A 21,158-nucleotide genomic window follows, 5' to 3' on the forward strand; every position below is an offset into this window, starting at 1 on the left:
GGCAGCAGCAAAACGTGTCTGTGTGGGTGCGTGGAATGGAGGGTGTGGGGGGGCTAGAGGGGTCACAGCCCCAGGGACTCCCCACATCCTCTTGTGAGGGAAATGTCCCTTTATAACTTCCCTGCCCCCACCCCCAGGCAGCCTGAGCTAAACTGCTGGCATACCTGGGCACCCTGCAGCAGGACATGGAGCTGTGTGTACTTATATACCACAGTCATGCTCTGCTTGGGCATTCCTCAGGCCAGTGGAATACTTGTGCCCTTCTATTTGAGCTGTGTAGAACATGCTGCTCTTTGTGATGAGTTCGTGACACAAAGCAGGGAACCTGGTTCTAGTTTTGTGAGGATGCACTAACTGAGCTTATCCTATTACTTTGATCCAGGTAGAGATCTTATAGCCCAAAGAAGATGTCAAGGCGCAGGTAAGCTGTTAGCATTGTACTAAGATTATCTGTACCCATCTAACAACTGCTGCTCTCCTAATGTCTAATGACTTTTTACTCTTTGCTATTTGCAGTAGCCGTTTGCAAGCCAAACAGCAGCAGCCACTGTCCTGTCAAGAAGAGGCTCCACAAGAACTGCAAGCACTAGATTATCTCCAGACCAGAAAAAGAAGAACAACAGAGGTGAGCAAGTTGAGCAACTTGGAAAATCGAATGATTCTGAAAGTTCTCCAGTGCATTTGGATGGGACAATCTTTAGTCTGCCAAGTTATAAAGTGGGGCAGGGGTAGCAAGAGTTTGCCTTTAGGTGGGTGTGCTGGTCACTGTCAGTGTATTGATGTGTGTCTCTCTTCTCAGCAGGAGATTAAGAAAAGAGAAGATGGGAAAATTGCTAAAAAACATCAATATGAAATTAAGGTAATTCTATCCTGAATACCATTTCAAACTAGGTAAGGGAGTCCATCTGGTTTATGTTGGTGGGTGTGAAGTCATGCATTCCACACCAGAAAGTATTGAATAGGGGAAGTTTGTATTTTCAGATATTAAAAACTATGGGAGCTTAGCACCTTTTTATATGTTTTTGCTTTTTTACGCATGAGTTTGTTGCAGATCAAAGATCCTTCAATGTAAAACCCACTGCAGTGTAAGGTTAGGTGAAAAAAAGAGAATAACCCTAGATATTTCAGAACAGTTCCATATACAGAGCAGGTAAGGCCTAGAGGCAAGTCTAAACAAGATCACTGCACTTGTTTTAACTTTAGGTGTGGTTTCACGGCCATTTAGTTAAGATTCATAACCACGCCAGGCCATCTTTACTTTCATTTAACAATTCCTTTGATTATTTAAATCAATTTAGGAATCTGTTGTCACTAAGACAGGAAGCTCTTAAAACTGACAGGCCTTATGGTTTTCTATTTTAAAGCAGATTAGTGAAATATTATAACTTTCTCTTGCAAACAATATTGTTTGCAGTTATTCTGTTTGTAAAGTAATGAGTCTAACAGCTATGGTGAAGCAAAACTCTTCTGATTGTGAAGTTGTCTTTGTAAATCTTGAGTAGGAAAAAATGCTGCATAAGTACATCAGCTGTACCTGGGGTGAAACTTTGTCTTACAACTTAGCTTTGCTGAAAGGGGGAAATCTACTTCCCTGTCTCATCTTCCTTGATAGCTGGCCATGCACTCCATCCCCTGCCTTGCTCCATTCTTTGAATGAAGCAGTATGCAGGTTCATCTTGCTAATTTAGCACCACAAAATAAGTTGTTGTTCTGCTGGGCTAGTGAGTTAAATCAACCTGGCAGAGGGTCTGACAAGCATTGGGGTGGCACTTGGGCAGTGAGGATCACAGGAGAGAAAGAGGAGTAGGACCTCCCTTTTCTCTTGGCTGCATGCATTAAGGTCAATTCTGCTGGAATATGTAACTTCACTCTTCGGATATTTCAGTCTGGCTATAAATAGATTTAGATATACTAGGGGAATCCTGTGTAGCTTACCTTGCAAGTCAGCTATATAGGAAAAGCTTCTGTGTTCAGGCTGCCCCTCTGTTGCCATTCTTTGTGAATGGGATTCCCCCTTAACTTCACAGAGAATATTTAAAGTTCTGTGTCACCATTTTGAAGGCTGTCAGCCATTACAGCATTGCTTGTGCTCCTGGGATTTGATACCTCCTCACTCATATTAGTTACATACAACCAAATAAGCATAACTGAAACGAGTTATAGTTAACTACAGTAATCTAGGATTCCTTCTCTGAGACTTTCTGTGTGAATACCTTTGCACTCTTCTCCTTTTGAGTCATTGCATCCTATATTTGGCATTGGCAAGCTGAGAGAGTTCACAGCTGCTGCTTGCTCAGTGGGTATCTAGCTCTGGAGCTGAGATGGGTGGCTCCTCTCTGGAGCACTAAACTGGAAGATAACAAGTTGCTGAATTTCCTGAGAGACAGTAGAACCTCCACCCCCTCCTTTCTTTTCCCTCCAAATGGATAAGTAGATAGGACTAGCAACCTAATGTTTTGTGTTATAGTAGCAATTAATATCTTTGCCTTTTGTACTGTAACTGAGCTTTTCAAGCAATGGATAGGTTACTTGTGGGTTCATAAACTAAAGACAGTCATCTTCCTCAAAGCTGAGTTCCCAAATGCATCCAATCTATTTATACATGTTCTGTCTTGACTATGGAAGGTTTTGTTGGCATTTAATTTTCATCTTTCTTGGTTTTGGTACTTGAATCAATGCTGAGATCCAGAAAGACATACATATATTGTACATTACATATATTGGTGCTGTTACTGTAATCTACTTGTTGCCTTTCTTGCTCTCATAGTAAATTCAGCATTTAAAAGATACCTTGTTTATTTTGCAGAGTTGTTGGCCACCCACAATAACAGGAGGTGTCTCACCTTGCATAATTATTGAAACACCTCACAAAGAATCAGTAACCACTGACTTCTCGAGATTCAAAAAATACAGGTTCAGGAACCTCTTCATAAATCCATCACCTTTGCCAGAACTCAAGTAAGTTTAACAGATGCAGTAATTGTTAATGTCTTATGAAATATGCTGAACTATTCTAATAAAATCTGTTGTGTTGTGCTTACATAATACACATCTCTACTTGTCTCCTCATCCCACAGAAGATTTAATGTACAAGAAAAAGATAGAAATTCTTGTGTTTGGTTGTTTGGGTATTTTTTTTCCCTGATCTTATAAACACACCAGACTTTTCACCTTTCAGAGCTGTCCTTTTGTAACTTAACACTGGGCACTAAGTGGTTAAGAGGCACATAATGGTTAAACTAAACTTCTTTCTAAAGAAAGAAACTAAACTGCTATTGGAACTGAGTGACCAAAAAGTATTACACAAAATTTTCTTAAAGAACTTAAAAATGTTCAAGTAAACTTGTGGCAATGTCACTGTGCAGGTAGCTTGCTAATGCAATGCAATGTGCTTGGTGCAGTCACAGTTCTAGAAAATTGCCCTTTTGCAGAGAGATAGCTTAGCTGACTAAATTATAGTTTTCAATTTCAGAATTTCTTAGACATTCAGGTGTGTTAGATAAGTACCCAGCTGCTCATTGTATCAGCCTGGGGTTTAATGAAAGAGGTGGTAAATTTACTGCAATGTGCTAAGGAAAATTTCTGCCAAGGTGAATGACAAGAGAAGCAGAACATGAAGCATTACTTTAAGAGAACCCTTTCTAGATATACCTTGGTTTTTTTTTTTTTCTTTGTTCTGCCCCAAACTTGATCAGAACTGGACATGCTGCAGGGTGATTCTTTGCCTCAAAGACATTTTCAGATACAGCGTTCCATGCAAGGTGTTTAATCCTGTTGTTGACAGGCATCTGGTAAAGCTGAGCTCCATCCTTTCTGATTAGCCAAATAAGAGGATAATTTCCTTCTCCTGCCTTCTCCATTGTTCCCTAACTGCTGTAGGAAGATCATAACTGATTTCTTAATGCCTTTCTGCTTGAATGGGGAGAGTTGTGCATAAACAAGCAAATATCTCCCCAGCTTTTAACTTAGGATGGCAACAGAATGAAATTGACCTGGGTTAGAATTTGTAGGCAATACCAGTGATCAGCTCTGTCTCTCTGCTTCTGCTTGGGGAAAGATAAATACATAACTCCAAAAATTTCAGTAGGGAATCGTAATTTCATTGGTTAACATGCTGTTCCTCTTAGTTACCTGCAGGATGAGAAGTGCATCTAAGAAAAAGCCCATATGGATTAATAATAACAATTACAAATAAAACCATATTGATGATACAGGCATCATCTTCCCAAACAGACTGGAGTACTAATAAATTATAAGTTAGCAATAAACAAGAATTAAATTTTTCTCTAAAGAGCTTGCTTCTGAGCCTTGAAGTAAGCTAGGAAATAAAAGGATGGATAAGTGACTTTTAAACACTATCTCAATGTTTTTCTCAAGCTAAACTGGACAACTTCAGGTATGCTTTGTGTTTCCTGGGGAGGAGTATGTTGTCCTTTTTTACAGGGAAGGTTTGGTTTTATCTTGCTCTCTGAACAGCCACTGAACTAGGCAAAATAGGAAACTCTGGTTGCATGTGCAACTTTGGGAGGCACGTGTTCAGTTTTACTACTCGTTCTATAGAATGGGACTTTGCTGATGATGTTGGCAAGCTGCTGTTGTGGTGATGTAAAACGTTCTGAGTATTCCTGCAGTTTTCCAATTACCATAAGGATCTTACAGTATGCAGAATTTTTCTTTCTGTTTCTGAATGTCTGTAAACATAAATAGTGTTTTTATTCTTTTTTTTTTTGTGAATTGTGTATATACTTAATAATGCTTTGTGTAACTTTATTCCATAGCTGGGGAAATTCCAAAGATGTCTGGCTCAACATCCTGACAAAGGAGAACAGATATGCTCACTGCAAACACTTCACATCGCTACATTCTAGTTTGCAACCTCACATGAGATCGATACTGCTAGACTGGCTCTTAGAGGTGTGTACTTTTAGTTACTTTGCTGTGTGTTGTGCCTGTGAAGTAGGCAGGTAAAAGCACAGCTTTTACATAAGGATCTAATAGCAACATGCACACTTAGAAGAAATGGCAAAACTGTTTTGCAACAGAACGAGTGACTGCTTTTGATCCTCTTGGTGAGCTACATCCAGGCCTTCCCAGGCAGGAGGAGCTGAACTTTCCCCCCAGGACAGTGAGCAATAGAATTTAACTTTTGCTCTTGACACACTACTTCCTGCAAGGGAGAGAAATCTAGTTTTGAGACATTTGTATTGAAATTGCTATAGACAGACCAGTTATGGATCTGTAACTTACAGGATAGACTGTATCTAAGCCATGAGACAGCTGTATTGAGGGTTTACGACCCTGACTATGTCAAGAGCTCTTAAGTGTCAGCCCATGATGCTATTTTCTGATTTCATAATGAATTTTCAGTTTTATCATATGAAGAGAGCAGAATATATCAATGGCTGACAGGGAAATGTTCTTGATAGAGACAGGTTCTTATGTGAAAAGTTTACAAATAAATCATACTAGCAAGGAATTTCAAGGACAATGAAAGCTGGGGGTTTTTTAATACACTCTGAATAAAAAAACTATTCCAGTTGTGTGCTTCACTAGTTCCTCTAATGCGGAATCTACATATCACCATTAAATTGGTTTGTTGGTTCTTTTTAACCTTGAATTAGGAAATAATCCAATTTCCAAACAAAAGTATCAACAGGGGCCTTGCTGTTGTCCGGCTCAGTGGTTCTATATGCCACAGTGGATTTAAGTCACAGCAATTTTGAGACCTCTCCAGTAGCTCCTAACACTCTTCTGTAACATTATAACTGAGATACTGCTTAACATGATCAAGTGTTATTATGTTTGGGAATTACACTTCCATAGAAACTGTGCCATTTATTTATGGGTAGGCCTGGTCTGTACAGTTTTAGTTCTGAATCTTCTTTGGAGCAGTCGTTAATAGTATCAGAGTAACACATCAATTATCAGGCAAATGTGTCGGGTCTGAAAGAGTGGGGCTGTGCTATTTCTGCCAATCAGTTGTGTTTTTGGTGGTCAGGAAGGGCCTTAATTTGCAAATGAGCTTCCAACCTTATCTTGGAAAATAGCTTGTAGTAGTGAGATTTTATTGTGACTTTGTATCAACTAAAAAAATGAAGCATCCGGGATCTATTTCTTGGATACTCTTTTTGGTTCCTGTTCTTTACTGCATGTAGATTGTAGGTAATTTATACATATCTGACTGCTTTCTAGTTGTGAAAGGGGTATGGAGTTGCAGACGAGCTGGAGATGTGGTAGCCCCTCCCAATTCAATTAGAAATTAGGTGAAAATGTCAGGCTCTGCCTAAGATCTCCTGGTCTTGGCACTCCTTTCTTTTTTTGTTGAACTGGCATTTGAAACACTTTGATAAAATGCGAGTATTAAAAGTTCTCCCTGCCAGGGAAACCAGCAATGGGATGGAGCAGATGGCGGCTCCCGCAGTTTTGTTCCTGCTTAGTGAGGCTGTTGGTGTGCCTGAGGGGCTGCAGGCAGTGCTGCTGGCCTGCCAGCAGAGCCCACTCCAGCAGAAGCTTCCAGGCTTGCTTGCTGTAGAGCCAAAGACTTTGATTCTTTTTGTGATTCTGCCCTGGGACAGACCTACTGGGAATTTGGTGAGGGTTTGACTTCAGCTTGAGGCTTGAGCCCAGAGTATTCTTAATCAAGGTAATTAGTGTGTGTATGTGTAGGTGTTGCTGTTTTGTCGGGGTTTTTTTCCTCAACAGGCTTTTTTCTTTCAGTGGAAAAATGGTTGCTATTTAAATTGGAAAAAGTATTTTTTGCAAGTTTGGTAGTACATCACAGGCAATTCATGTTTAGATGGGAGCATGGGAAATACCTTTTCCAATCCCATGCTAACCACTGCATCGTACCATACCTAGGTATGTGAAGCTTTGTGTGTGCAGAAGATGAAACTGCATTTTGCCGTTATAGCTTGAATACTCCAATGTGCGTACACAGTTTTATAACAGAAAATTGAGTTGTTTTTTCCCCTGTTGTAGGTGTGCGAGGTGTATGCACTCCACCGGGAAACCTTCTACCTAGCTCAAGACTTCTTTGATAGATTCATGCTGACACAAAAGAACATTAACAAGAGCATGCTTCAGCTCATAGGAATTACCTCATTATTTATTGCCTCCAAACTTGAGGTAAGCAGCTCTCTTACAGGGAGGAGGGTGTTGAATTTTGAGTAACTAAAAAGACAGTGATAACGATTATTTCTTGTCTGAATTTTTGGACTTGATGGTGTATGTACAACACTGAAGGTCAGAAGGGGAAATTTTTTTTCTCTTCCTTCAATTGTGCATTTGTCTGTCTCTTGAAGTGTACTTTTTGTCCTCCCTTTCTCCAGCAGCAAGGAAGGAGACCACATAAACTTAAAAGGGATGCAAATGTGCTAGAAGTAGTTTTGTTTTGTCTTGTCTTTTTCCAAATATACAGCAGTTGGCAAACAATCTCAGGAATGGGTGTGGGACTTGAACAAAACCAAGCCTAATTCTCAAACTGCGTGTACATCAGGATGATACCCTTATGATATCCTCCATTTAGTGGAGTGTGAGTCTTAAGTGCAGGGATGGTGGGAGATACCTTACATTGTGTGCTACATCCACAGGCCAAGAGCATCATTTTGTATATTGCCTAGTAGGCTAGACTGACAGGAAGATTTGGGATTAAGCTGTTACCTTGGAACCCCCAGCTCTCACTGTTGTTCCCGAAGCAAGGTTGTGCACTATGAGCAGTCACCTGTCCTAAGGAAGTGTGGGGCCATAGTGGTCACAGAGCCAGCTGGTAGGGAAGCAGTTTTGCTGGCAAGCTCTCCTTTACTTACATATCTAACTGTGCTTGGCCCCAGCTGGCATGGCTGGCTTAGCAAATTTCCTTAACCATCTCTGCACCATGGATTTTGACAGTTACAGTGGCTGGTTGTGGGATTCTTTTTCTCATTTTTTTTTTAGCTTTTCTCTTTTTTTTTTTTAAATCAATGTGATTACATCAGCACTGACATGGCAGGTAACCTGTACCAGACAGCCATCTACAAAAATTGGGATAATGCATGTTTTTACAGCATTGGAACGGCTGAGTAGAAAGAGCTATAAATGAAAGGGCGTTCTGATTTCTTACACATCTGCCCCATGGATTTTGACAGTTACAGTGGCTGGTTGTGGGATTCTTTTTCTCATTTTTTTTTTAGCTTTTCTCTTTTTTTTTTTTTAAATCAATGTGATTACATCAGCACTGACATGCAGGTAACCTGTACCAGACAGCCATCTACAAAAATTGGGATAATGCATGTTTTTACAGCATTGGAACGGCTGAGTAGAAAGAGCTATAAATGAAAGGGCGTTCTGATTTCTTGGTCAGCATTTATTTGCCCAGAAGCTAAAAGAGTTGCAATAAGTCCATTGCATCATACAGTAGATACTAACACCCAAGTAGGTTATATCTTATCTCCTTATCCTGTAAGTTTCAAGTCACTTCATATAATGAAAAAACACTGTTGTAGCATAAGAAATGTTAACATGGACAGAAGAGTATTTCCCAGTATCTTCTCAACCTTTCTCAGAACTATAAGACACACTAATCTTCATTTTCCCTCCCTTTAAAGGAAATCTACGCTCCTAAAATACAGGAATTCGCTTATGTCACTGATGGTGCTTGCAGTGAAGATGATATTGTAAGAATGGAACTTATTATGTTAAAGGTAATAATTTGCTGTGTTTTGAAGTGCTGGGTGAAAGACTCCAGCTGAGCCTTGTGTTTCAATGTCACTTTTTTGCTTAGAAAAAGAACCTGTCCCTGTTTCTGCACAATAGTGAAGCCTTTGTTGTGTGTGCAGTGGATGTCTGACGTCCCTGACTGGTAGAAAAGGGCAGGTTTCTCATGCTTGTGTGAATGTAAATGCTCTTAACAGTGCAGCCAGGCATGGGCAGGTTGGAAGGCTGTCACTGTAATGTACTGCACTTGCCAATGTCCCTTGCTGTCCAGGAACAGGGGCTTCAGTGCTCCTCACGTTGGAAGGGCTCCACCAGCACAGGACTCTATACTTCTTTAATAGATATGAGCTGCAGGTTCATGCAGTTAGCCCAAAAGCTTGAGGAAATAATATTAATTTCCCACCTTCTGAATGGAGAAGACACATAAAATCCAACTGCACAGGTAAAGGGATACAGATTTGTGCTGATCTCTAGCACAGCCTTTCAAAAAGCAGTGAGAATGCAACCTAAAAAGAATATTTGTGTTTGAAATTGTAAATCTTTAGTGTCTTTTAAGGATACATGCAATAATCTCAGGAGAGGATTAGGAAGAACTCAGAGCACAAAACTGTCCTTGAGTGGTTTAAGACACTTAACTGTTTGTTAAATATTTGCAGGCTTTAAAATGGGAACTCTGTCCAGTGACAATTGTCTCTTGGCTGAACCTCTATCTTCAAGTGGATGCTCTGAAGGACGTTTCGAAAGTGCTGCTACCTCAGTATTCTCAGGAAAAATTCATTCAAATAGCCCAGGTCGGTAGTAAACTGTTGGAACATGGTTCTTGGGACAATGACAATCACAACTGAACATCACATACTGAAAGCCCCTTTGTTCTAAGTGTTCCCTTGTTTCCCCTCGCCTGGTACTTTGTTAAGGAATGAGCAAGTTTGACTCCACCAAAGAAGTTCAGTTTTGAGGACAAGTACCCCTGTGTTCCTTGTCTCCCTGCTTTCACGTTCTTTAAGACTTTTCTGTGTGATGGAAAAATAAAAAATCCATCTTCTTTCTTTAATCACTGTGCACTCCAGCATTCTATAAACAGCAGTGCCAGCTCTGAGGGGAAGGTGGATAATTTCAGACCCCAGGCTGTTTTTACCTGTGTTGCCCCTAACAGTGTTTCTGTGTAATTGCCAAGAAGGCAGCCTTGGGAGTGTTTTGACTATTTTGGAAGTGCTGTGGTTCAGTTTGTTATGGACATGTGTTGTGCCCAGCCTCAGAGAGGCTAACTGAAGCTGGGTAGCTCAGTGGTGTAAATACTGCACTAGGTAGGATTTAAATTTAAGAAACTCCTTCCTGGAGCTCAGCCCTGTTCTGAGGCAGAGGCTGTAGGAGGACTGCTGTGTGCATAGCCCTCTCTGAGACAGGAACATGCTAAAGGATCAGGTTGTTAAAATCTGTCACTCTTCATGTGCTTAGCTTTTAGACCTGTGTATTCTGGATGTGAATTCTTTGGACTTCCAGTACAGAACACTAGCTGCTGCAGCGCTCTGCCACTGTACCTCAATCGAAATAGTTAAGAAAGCTTCAGGTAAGATACCTCGGTAAAGCTTGGCCTTGTTAGGCAGGGAATTCCAGAAGCTGTCACAGGCCCAAATCTCTTGAAAGGGTACTGGTTTACCAGGCTGCCAAAGACCAAAGCCTACATGGACACTAGTATTTGTTCTGTGGGTTTCTTTTCCTTCTAATTTCACTTCCTACCACTATTTCAGATGTTACAAAGACTCAAAAGAAGGAAACACCTTCAGCAGTGCAGCCTTTGCTAAGGAATTAAAACATTCTTGCTTTTGGGCTAATATTTGCTCTATGACTTCCACATGTCTGGAGGATCATTAGCTATATATTTGGCCACTTTTTCTCCTGAAATGCAGTTCTCAAGCAGTCATGCATGGCTGTAAGCAGCACCCAGTGTATGTTTTTATAGCATGACCCACAATCTTGTGTTCAAGCCACAAGTCACTTCAGCCTCCCCTGGAAAGCAATAGCAACCCTTGTGACCTCCATTCACCCTCCTCAACCAGCACCCTTTTAAGTTACAAGCATAAGGAAATGTTGGCTGTTTCTGGGGGGATGTTTCTGAATTTTTATCTGCAGTATTATTTGAGTTTTTTAACTCATGGCCAGATTGGAACACTGTGCAACTCGCTCATGCTTTCTAAATATGTTCCTGTGTTCTACCCTTTAGGCTTAGATTGGGACAGCATTTCAGAGTGTGTACAATGGATGGTTCCTTTTGCAAATGTGGCAAAAAAAGTTCCTGTGAAGCTGAAGAACTTTAGGAAGGTTGCAGCGGAAGATCGACACAATATCCAGACCCACACCAATTATCTGGACATGCTGGTAGGTGGTTTGTGGATGTGCAGTTCAGGCAGCTGAGAGTACATTACACATCCCTTGTCCTGAGGCAGCTGTGAGCAGCCAAAGCACCTCCCTGCTCACACCTGGCCTGGCTCACCTCAGCCAGTGAGTGCCCCACCACCAGTGATGCTTTAAACATGTGATTTACCCTAACACTCCCAGGCCTTAAGCAAACACTTGCCTTAGCCGTATTGGAGAGGTGTTTGTAAGAGAATAATCTTCACTTTGTTATGTAATGTCAGTTCGGTTTTCTCAGTATCCTAACTCTCTGGAGTGCTCGAATTGTATGAGATGTGTGAGGAAGCACTGCTGCCTCCTGCTGACACAAAAAAGTGTAGACCTTGTCACAGGTATTAACTGTTGTCTTCTTCCCCCCATACACAGGAAGAAGTGAACAGTGGAGTAGTGTCTACTGCCCCAGGGCAGTTATCACCTGTGTCAACAGGAGGAATAATAACCCCTCCCAAAAGCACAGAGAAGAAATGAAATACAGCCAACTGTCATGAACAGATTCAGAAACAGGACTTGGTGCTTCAGAACAGGACCACACTAAAGGTGACTCATGTTCTTCACTGCTATTCAAGACTTGGGCAGTAAAAGATGCAACAGATGGAAACTGAGACCAGCATCCTCCTACAGACTTGACAAAAAGAGCTCAGCTGAGCATTGCACCCTGCTATCACAAGAGCCTGGACCACTTTGGTCCATTCTGACATGACTTAATAGTGAGAACTGAATTCTTAATTTACGGATTTCAAGAACATTTTTAATAGGGCTGACACAGCAGACTTGCTTTACTTTGGGTTAGATGAGCAGGAGAATATTGACAGCTTGTACGTATTACCTCTTCTTGACTCTTTTTGTTTCCTTGGTAAGGTCAGAGCTCACTCGTGTCAGTTAGTCCCACCAGCTCAGGTGCAGTATTACGGAGGTCTGTGGGTAAGCAGTTCACGTCTCTGAAACCACTCTGCGCCTGCAGTACAGTGCAGCCAGCCTTGTATCAAATCCCAGCTCCACAGGAGGCTGAGAAATTTAAAGCCCTTTAGGCCTGCCATAAACTTCTGTTTTAGTGCATCACTGACCTCAGGTAAGAGTACCAGCAAAGAACCTGCTGCTGCAGTAACTCGAACTGGAAAAAGTACAGTCCCCAGCTACCCACTTGCAACAAGAACTGGAGAAGGTAATGGAATAAAGGGAGCTGCAGGTACTCTACAACCACTCATGTCATAGGAACAGTATTTTAAACTGTGGAGCTGTGTATTATCAGTGTTTATTATAAACAGCATTAACTACTGTGTTTTCCTTGGAATATTCACTACCTCCGAGTCACTTCTGTGATGAAGGGCAGTACTGGGAAAGAAGGGTATCAGTCCTCCCTCTTTCACGATGCTCCTATCTGTGCCCCACAGCCAGGGACAAGTGTTACATGACACTGAGCAGCCCACGAAGCTGCACCAGAGCATCAAGTGCCACCCACATCTGTATTACACTCACACCAACTTGGCAAACTTGAATTCATGTCTTCTTCAAACAAGCCATTGTGGAACTAGCTGCAGTTGCTTCCAGCCTTCTGTACAGTTTGTAAAAATAAGGGGTTTATTATAAGATTTCATCTATTTCTAAGAAGAAAGATACTAGACTGTAAATGTTGTACAAAAATTTAAGTGGATTTTAAAAAATAAAGTCTTGAAAGATTTTTTTCACTTTCACACATTTTGTAATAGTCTTCCAGCACTAGCCTAAAAGTAAAGTTTTGCCATTGCTTGAAGAAACTTCTTTTTCCTTCTCTGTGCAGCAAGCTGTAGGACTTCCTCGGGATTGCTGGCATTCAGCTCTGTCTGGCCAATGGCTTTTATCTTGAAACAAAAGAGAGACAACCAGCATGAGGTCTTCGAGTAAAGCTGTTTCATTTCAAGGCATTTTCAGCACTAGTTCCATGGTGGTTTATTTCTGTAACATGCCCAACCACCACAACTTTACATGAGCACCCAGATTCTAAAAGAATTGCATGATGAAAGTAGACTGGAATTGCAGCAACTTTTCAGAGGTGGTGGCAGCGAGGGAAAGACTCTCTAAAGAAATCCCACCACCCCCAAGCAGCCTGGGTTAACTTACTGCTATCTGCCGCTTGTCTGTCTCGCCTCGTTTGTGGTGGAGATCTGAGGACGAGTCAAGAAAAGTCACTAGGTAGGTAATGGACTTTTCCCAGCTGTCAACATCCAGGATGTGTGGTATTCCAGCAAAAGGATACATGTCAAGTACTCCAAGATGGTGACATCCCAGATGTATTCATAGTAAGAATCCATGGCATCGTGACTGAAAGACACGGCAGGTTAACTGACAGTCACATACAGTGTTTAGGCATCTATAAACGTTGTTGTAACGTTTACCTGTTCTGTTCCTGCAGTGCCTTAAAAGCAGTTTTATAGTCTACTTCTCTGAGGAACTGGCACAAAATAGCTACCTGTAAGGAAAGACCTGCAGTGATTCTGACAGCCTGAATTCCCCACAAACCAACCTTCCCCACAATGCCTTGCTCATTCCACTCCTTTTCTAGAGCTACTGTAGACCTTGCTCCCAGGGCAAGCAAGTTCTGAGCACCTGAACACAGATCATTCTGACATATCAACAGCAGCAACAGCTGAAAGCAAAAGGGATTTACTCAGATCAGAAGGGACTGACTTGGCTTCCAGATGCACTTATGAGCTTTTAAAGAAGAGCCCAATAAAAGCTTTGTTACTTCTTGGAGAATGACTGATCCCACGGAACAGCAATAGCACCTGCAGTTATCACAAAAAACAAGGCCAGGTTCCTAACACCACCCCACAGATACTGTCTCTAAAAAAAAATAAAATCTATATTATCAGAGGAAAGTAGGACAAAACACCCCTAGATTACTACTTCTTACATTCCCAAGTATATGTTTATTTACTCATTAATTTTAGTCCTGTGACTGTCTTAGAAGCAAAGGCAACAAAAGCTACTCTACTGCAGATTGCATTTCCAAGGAAAGTTGTTTTTTAGTGTTATTCCCTATATAAATATTTATAAACAAATGTTTTAGTTAATGCCGTGTTTCACCTCTTACCTGGGTGTGACAATTGAGTAAAGAGCAACACTTGATCATTCTTTTTATCACCTACAGAAAGATTAGAAGCAAAACACGTTCTGAAATGCTCGTTTTGGAACACAAACTGCAATTTTTCTTTTCTTTTTTCATTCAAGGGACCAGCTAAATAGCTATCTACATTCTTCTACCCCCTAAAAACTCCCAGGCTTTAGCACATCCACTGATGAACTGAGCCTTCATCACTTTGGAGCTTTCCAGCACAGTAGGAGCCAGGTATTTCCAGCAGCTGGAGCGCAGCTGAGCACTCCAGCGCTGCTGGTGAGGCAGGGCTGCTGTGCTGTCCTGAGCCGGTCTGGCCCCCAGCCCTGCCCAGCATGGGGTGGCTCTGCAGGGGCGAGCCAGGGGATGGTCACACCACACACTGATTGTGCTCTGGGCTTTTCTGTTTGCTCTCTACTCCACTGGTGTCCCATAGTGCTTTCCCATCACACAGCTCTGCAGGCTCTGTGAACTAACACAAAAGCCTGTGATTCAGCAAAGAAGAAGTTTCAGATTTTCTATGGCTTTCAAGTAACAAGCCAAAAAAGAAAAAAGGGCCAACGAGGATGTGCATTCCTAAATGCATCAAGATAAAGCACCTCACATGCACAGGAATGTGTGTGTGCTGGACAGTTTTGTCTCTACATAGAATCAGGATGTTGAGTGAATCCAAGGAGAGATTTTTGTACATGCCCCTTTAGCTCACCTGGTCTGTGTACACATCTGGTGGCACCATCTTATTGAAGAAGTCCGAGCAGACGGCTCCTGCCTGTAGGTAATAGTGAAGGGCTGCTGAATACTGATTAGTTGCTGCCATGGGAAAAAAGCAAAATAAAGTCTCAAAAGTAGATACAGCAGTTATTTAATACTCAGATCAATTGTTTATAAAATTATTCAGATGCATATCTCATAGCTGAACTCTACTGCAAAAGTGACTTGTGTGACCTGTTTAAAAAGCATGGACACATAGGAGGTGGTTACACAGTGGTGGATGGAAAAACTACACCATCAGGAAAACTACCACCACAGGCAAAGTTCTGCCTTTCGGGAATTACTTCTTATTTTTTCAGGTAGTTGATCTTTAATCTATCAACCTTAGAGTGGAAAAGAAGTTTGTCTTCAGTGAGCTTAGCACACATGGGGCAGTGAAGGAGTTTAGTTGGTGTGAGTGAGAGGAACAGCACTCTCATGGTTCAGCACTACTTCTACTTCCAGTAAGACCTTCCTGAGCTGCGGGGAAAGCAGCAGCCTCCAGGGGCTCTGCGGCAGGAGAAGCCTGCTTGCCCACATGGCTGCTGAAACACAGACCACTGCCACTGCTCCAAGCACTGTTCATTAAGTACCAGCTTTGAGGTGCCCTATGTCAATGTCCTCCTTCTGGGACGCTGCTGCACTTTGTACAGGCAATAAACACTGAAAAACAGGTTTATAACCCTGAGTCACTCTCCCACGTGTAGTGTGACAGCAATGAACACGGGATAAAGACCCCTCCTCTCACCCTGTAGGAACCCAGAGTGCCGAGAATATTTCTCTGCCTGTTTTTAAGGGTTCTTACCCCCCTGAACAACACTGTTTTAACCTCCAACCTTGGAAAAAATTACCAACAGTCAGACAAGAACTAGAAAATACAGTGGTGTGAATTAGGTGATAGACTACTATGTAAGATTGTCACAGGGTGAAAAATTTAGAGGTTTTGGGCTTCTCTGTAATAAACAGATAAGAGTAAAAAATATCAAAATGGAGGATTGTTGTTGTTCTCTAAACCTTCTTCTCCTTCTTCTACTACTCCATGTTCTGCAGTAAAAGTGGTTTGGAATGATTGGATAGAGAATTCCGCAGTTCCTGCCTGTGTTACTGAATAATTGGTAGGAAAGTGGAAATAATGTACGTTTTTAGTAACTACTGGTTAAATTATCTTTAAAAGGCTGTGTAAATCCTGATAATTAGAGATTTCTCTCCTGTTTTCTGTGCTCTTATGCTGTACCTGGGTCATGCTAGTGGCTCTGTTCTTCTGGTAAGACTTAATAAACAACTATCTGGCAGCATTGAAACTCAAGGAAAAGTCTCATTTTATCTTTGAAACTCCTTGCAAGGACTTTTAGAAAATTCTCTCCCATCAGGGGAGATCTGATTTATGGCACGGTTCAGTGTCATCAGCCCAAGTGTTATAAAGCGTCTTCTAGACAAATACGTCTCTTTTAGAAGCAATAGACTCACATTTCTGCACTACATCTTACTGCACACCACAGATACCCTTTCAGTCCAAAAATAAATTTGGAAATATGGACTCTGCCTCTGTGATAGCCCAAAGCACCAGCAAGTAGATGCCAGAGACACAGAACATACCATTTTATGGCCAGAAAAGAACAATCTGGCCCAAAAGCTAAATTTCACTGAAGTGGTCTCAACAGACAATTTAAGTGAAAGAAATGTCCAGCTAGCTTTGAGTGTGGCTGTGGCCATACCCTTCTCCAGCACACACACCTGGCAGCACCTTACCTGTCTGGCTGTATTTCAGTTTACTTTTCTGCACCTACCGCTCTGCACTCTATTTACTCAAACTATAAAGCAAGCCCCAGGAACTGACTCTAGATTGGGCAATAATTTAGCAAAGCATAGGATCACATAGGCTGGACAAGATTTCCCCAGACAACCACTGCCTTGGTGCGATCTGGGTGTGTGTCATGGTGCCCAGAATCTGAAACCCTGTGTTGTCCCAGTTCTGCTGGTTGCTCCCAGCTGAGGAGCAAAGACAAGTACTGTGGGAAGTGGCAGGTGAGAACAGAATGACAGGAAAAGAGCTTCCCATCATAACCAATACCAAATCAGGAGTTCATGCTTCCTCATTTAGAAACCCTAGATACTTCCCTATATAAAATACAGATCCTCTCCATTCTGCTCATCTTGTGCTCCAGTGAAGCTGATCTCCACATTTAAAAGCAACCACTATTCACAACTTTCCATTCACTTAAAAAATACTCAAGTGTCATGGGTTCACACAATTACACCACTCAAGGACCAAGTGCACTAGAAGAGTGAAGTTATGGGTAACTCCTGAAGTTTCCCTTACCCTAAAAGCAAGTCTGTATGGCGTCTATCCGAAGCTCAGTCTATCTGTGGGCTTAAACAACCTCCCAGACAAATCTACACCACTGCATCTGAAGACTTTAACCTCATATATCACTTAAACTTCTTTTCATAAAAGGAACTACAAGGAGGGTTATGTCAAACAAATCTCAGAGCAGCAAGGTACCTCTACACACATGTTAAAAACAGACATTGGTTTCACTTACCAAAATAAATATCTGCCTGAATAATTAACCAGAAGTGGTTGTTTGCATTGATAGTCAAGGCATAGCTGACCAGCTCTTTTACTGTAATAGCTACAGCTTCAAAGTCCACTGATTGAAGACTAAAGGAAAAAAGAAAGAAAAATAATTCCTAAGTTATTGGTTTGGTTTTTCAACCACTAATTTGATTTTCCATCTAGTTCAAGTCCAAAGCACCTTGCATTATATGTGAAGCATAAGTAACTCCAGAAAAGATTTCGTGTTGACTAAGACAACTGTTGTTACAGTACAGTAAATCTGACAGAACAAAAACATCCTTCACAGGCTTGAACAAAGAGCCAGAACTTTACAAGTGGCTGACACCACAAAAAGGTTCTGTGCAGGAATGTACATTCTCAGCTTCAAGAAATTTGAGGACAACATCTGAAACCACTATAAATTTATCCCAGCATCTGCATGAATGGCCAGACAGCAATCTCTGGAAAATTGTGGAACTAGCTTGGGAAGGAAGGCTGGGAATGGTGTGGCACAATTTGGGCAGCCTTTCCCAAAGTTTCTGTGGAATTTTAATTTTCAAAAACATGGATTTTTCTCACCCTACTACTAAACTCTGGTAATAATGAAAACAACTTTCTTCTGGTTGACCTTATAATATACATTGAAGCCTACACCAGTAATGAGACTGGTTTAATCAGACCAACCACAGACAGATTAACCCCACTACACATTACACGCTTTCACGAGAGCCATCTCTTCCAATGCATTCATGGAATCTAAACCTGATTTTGAGATCCCACCCCACAGAGCCTCTAAATTTCAGTGGAGAAATACAGTTCAACCCAGCCAGAATAAATCAGGACATACCATTTGCCACTTCCGATTTTGGCTATTATTCAAACACACCCCAAAAAGTATTAGTGATTTCATAATAATGTATTACATAGTTCACATAGTTACATACAGCTCAATAGAGAACACAGCTAAAAAAACCCCAGTTTTTTCTTCTCCTCTATGTCTTCATCAGGACCTTCAAATTAGGAGCAAAACTCTCCATGCCATCAGACCAACCTTCCCAGAGACAGAATGGGGGCAGTGATGCCTTTACATGGAGAAATCACACTCACACAGTAACTGGGACCAAACCTATCACACGTGTATTTTGAAAATAGTGTTTTTCATCATCATCTTACTTGGGGATGGATGAGGGCCAGATAGAAATGTGCTCTGCTGCAATATCATTCACAATATCTTCCTAAGAGAAGAAAGATGGTATGAGAAATCACAACAAGAAACACTTCAAGAAAACCAAGAAATACTTTGATGATGTATACTAACCCGAACATTATGAAGTTTGACAAACAGGGACAATATTGTGGTTAGAACCAATGGTTCCTGTAAGGGGGGGGAAAAAAAAAGTATTCCCATGAACTAACAAAACTCCACTTTCTTCCCTAAGCTTTAAAACCATGTAAAAAGTTCTGCCATCATTATAATTTCCTACTGAAATAGGACAATATTTTGTTAAGAGACCTGCAACACAAGGATATTGCAAGAATGTTTCTGTAGAAAGTTTTTAATTACTTCAGATTTTCCCAAATAGCTCCTTGGATATAAACTTTACTTTGGTTTTACACATCTTTATGTTGTTTCTGTGATTACTCCTAACCTTAAACTTAAGCTAGGTATATTACAACTTTCTATGCATTTACAAACCCAGAAGCTATAAACAATTTCCCTCCTTCTTACTTCTGCTGCTTAGTATGATGCATGTAGCAGCTTCTTTCTCCCTCCAAAAGGAATGCTTTGCTTCGTGACAGCTGCAATAAAATACACTCCCACTGTCAACAGATCTCCATCAGAATTCAGTGTAATTTTTTTACAAGCTATTCCACACTGCTGTATGCCAGGTATAGCAAATTCACATGTTTTTCCACCATAAACACCCATATAACTGTTAGATTTTCTGGAGTTTAACATAAAAAGTCCAGAAAAAATGCTACACCAAAAGGAAGCTTTGCAAACACATTTTCAACACCACTGTGACTTACCCGAAGTTTTTTGATGAAGGACAACAGTTCACTCCTAAATTAGGGACACAAATACCTAAGTAAGTAATCATCCACAATGAATATATGCACTCTTAAAACGAAGAGTCAGTAGAGCAAATTCTTCACCTGCCAAAATACCCCTTTTACAAATGTTCACAAATGCAGGGCATGTAAATGAAAATGCTCAAGCAGCCCATTCACTTGTAATACAGTTACAAGCAAATTTTACACTAAAAACAGGTTACTAAGAGGTACGTTCTTTCATCAAACTATAAAAGGCATGAAAATCACAGAAGTCAACCACTGACTCTAAAAGGGAAACCAGTTGAACTGTACTGCAACTCCCCAAGCTAGGTTTGCAACAATGACCTAGAGACTTACTGAAGAGGGGTTTCAGTGATCATTTATAACGTACTTCCATTTCCTTGTCATGAACATCAGAAACTGTCACCCTAAGACGATCCAGACGAGGACAGCCTTTGGAAAAGGTTTCACTGCTTCTTTTCGGTAGTAACAACAGGGTCACTGCCCTTTACTGTTTGAACCAGAGGGGTCAGGAAAGGTTCAGTAACCTGGAGCACACCTGTACTCCTTTTCCTTGCCAGAGTACACAACTGGAAGCTACAGCACGTCCGTACCCTCTTACGCCTGCCCACAGCAGCGTAAGCAAATGCAGCTGGCCTTTAGCACACGTTAACCTGATCAGCTCAAGGAAGGCAAAGACACAGGCAAGAGTGTGACAGAGGCACCTTTCCCAAGGGTTTAACGTGGAGAGCTGCTCAATACAGCCACACATGCCAAACTGTACCATATTAGACAACTTATATTTAGGCTAAGACTTCAAAACAGGCCAAGAACACTGGACAAGTCAGAGAGTCCTGAATCAGTCAGTAGAGGCTGAAGCTGCCAGTAGTTAGGTGACTGACAGAGAAAATACTTGACCAGAGTAACTTCAGTTCCTTTCTGTTTGCAGAGCTTAGCTGAACTAGAATTTCAAAACTGAGTAACATTTAACTTTAGACTCAGAAACAAAGCTAAGTATAGGTACCCATGCTGTGAGTTACGTGCTTGATACAACTAGAAGTATATAACTGATACAGAATAATTCTATTTGATGCAAAGCAGACACCTCCAGCCCACCAGCTAAACTGCCCTCTAGACGCCACTGATTTTACTGGAAGATCTGCACTGGTTATAATGGGAGCCCAGGCATATATGCTTCAGTTTCTGCATGGTGAGCTGCCTCCCACACCTTTTCTGCCTCTGAAAAGGAAAGTCAACACATCCCTGCTAATACCCAACTCCCACAGTGGACAGGATTTTTACTCAGATCTTTAGCTGCTGCCACTACTCTGATAGTGGAATCCAGACAATTTTTGAAGAAACCTGGGATCAAAAAACCCATTCAAACCATTTTCAAAAATAATTTTAGAAAACATACCTGTACATAATACCCAGTGTAGACTCCCTGTGTTTTATCAAACTCACTCTTCCATCATTCCCACGTTTGTGCTGGTTGGATACACTGCAGATTTGTACAACAACCTCCCAGAGATCTTTAGCTGTGCGTCTGCTTTCTTTGGGACCTGGAAGTTCCTTGCATGTAGCAGCCAGCAACTGGCCCAG

The 21,158-nt window shown here is 41.4% G+C and overlaps 2 protein-coding genes across 3 annotated transcripts in view; one reads left to right on the forward strand and one right to left on the reverse strand.

The window, feature by feature from the left end:
- Nucleotides 1-16: 16 nt before the first annotated feature.
- On the forward strand, nt 17-12,788 carry CCNE2 (cyclin E2). 2 transcript variants are annotated; one of them, XM_017730389.1, is made up of 11 exons: nt 17-421; nt 517-625; nt 800-859; nt 2,807-2,958; nt 4,779-4,914; nt 6,979-7,125; nt 8,583-8,678; nt 9,348-9,482; nt 10,147-10,258; nt 10,913-11,067; nt 11,470-12,788. In XM_017730389.1, exons 1-11 carry the CDS (start codon nt 408-410, stop codon nt 11,569-11,571), a joined length of 1,218 nt encoding a protein of 405 aa, XP_017585878.1. In that variant the 5' UTR covers nt 17-407; the 3' UTR covers nt 11,572-12,788. The 2 variants fall into 2 exon arrangements, with proteins under 2 accessions (XP_017585878.1, XP_008628919.1); XM_008630697.2 differs by having other exon boundaries at nt 803-859.
- The window catches only part of INTS8 (integrator complex subunit 8), a gene marked incomplete at its 5' end in the record, with an annotated part of 21,798 nt that continues 13,298 nt past the window's right edge, over nt 12,659-21,158 (reverse strand). The window contains 11 exons of the mRNA XM_017730295.1: nt 12,659-12,941; nt 13,201-13,244; nt 13,337-13,401; nt 13,476-13,549; nt 14,174-14,224; nt 14,901-15,004; nt 17,488-17,606; nt 18,675-18,736; nt 18,820-18,876; nt 19,533-19,566; nt 20,974-21,158. Coding sequence (XP_017585784.1) covers nt 12,825-12,941; nt 13,201-13,244; nt 13,337-13,401; nt 13,476-13,549; nt 14,174-14,224; nt 14,901-15,004; nt 17,488-17,606; nt 18,675-18,736; nt 18,820-18,876; nt 19,533-19,566; nt 20,974-21,158 — 912 coding nt within the window. The remainder of the gene's footprint in view (nt 12,942-13,200; nt 13,245-13,336; nt 13,402-13,475; nt 13,550-14,173; nt 14,225-14,900; nt 15,005-17,487; nt 17,607-18,674; nt 18,737-18,819; nt 18,877-19,532; nt 19,567-20,973) is intronic.

Source organism: Corvus brachyrhynchos, unplaced genomic scaffold (genome assembly GCF_000691975.1).
Source record: "Corvus brachyrhynchos isolate BGI_N302 unplaced genomic scaffold, ASM69197v1 scaffold302, whole genome shotgun sequence".
NCBI classification, from domain to species: domain Eukaryota; kingdom Metazoa; phylum Chordata; class Aves; order Passeriformes; family Corvidae; genus Corvus; species Corvus brachyrhynchos.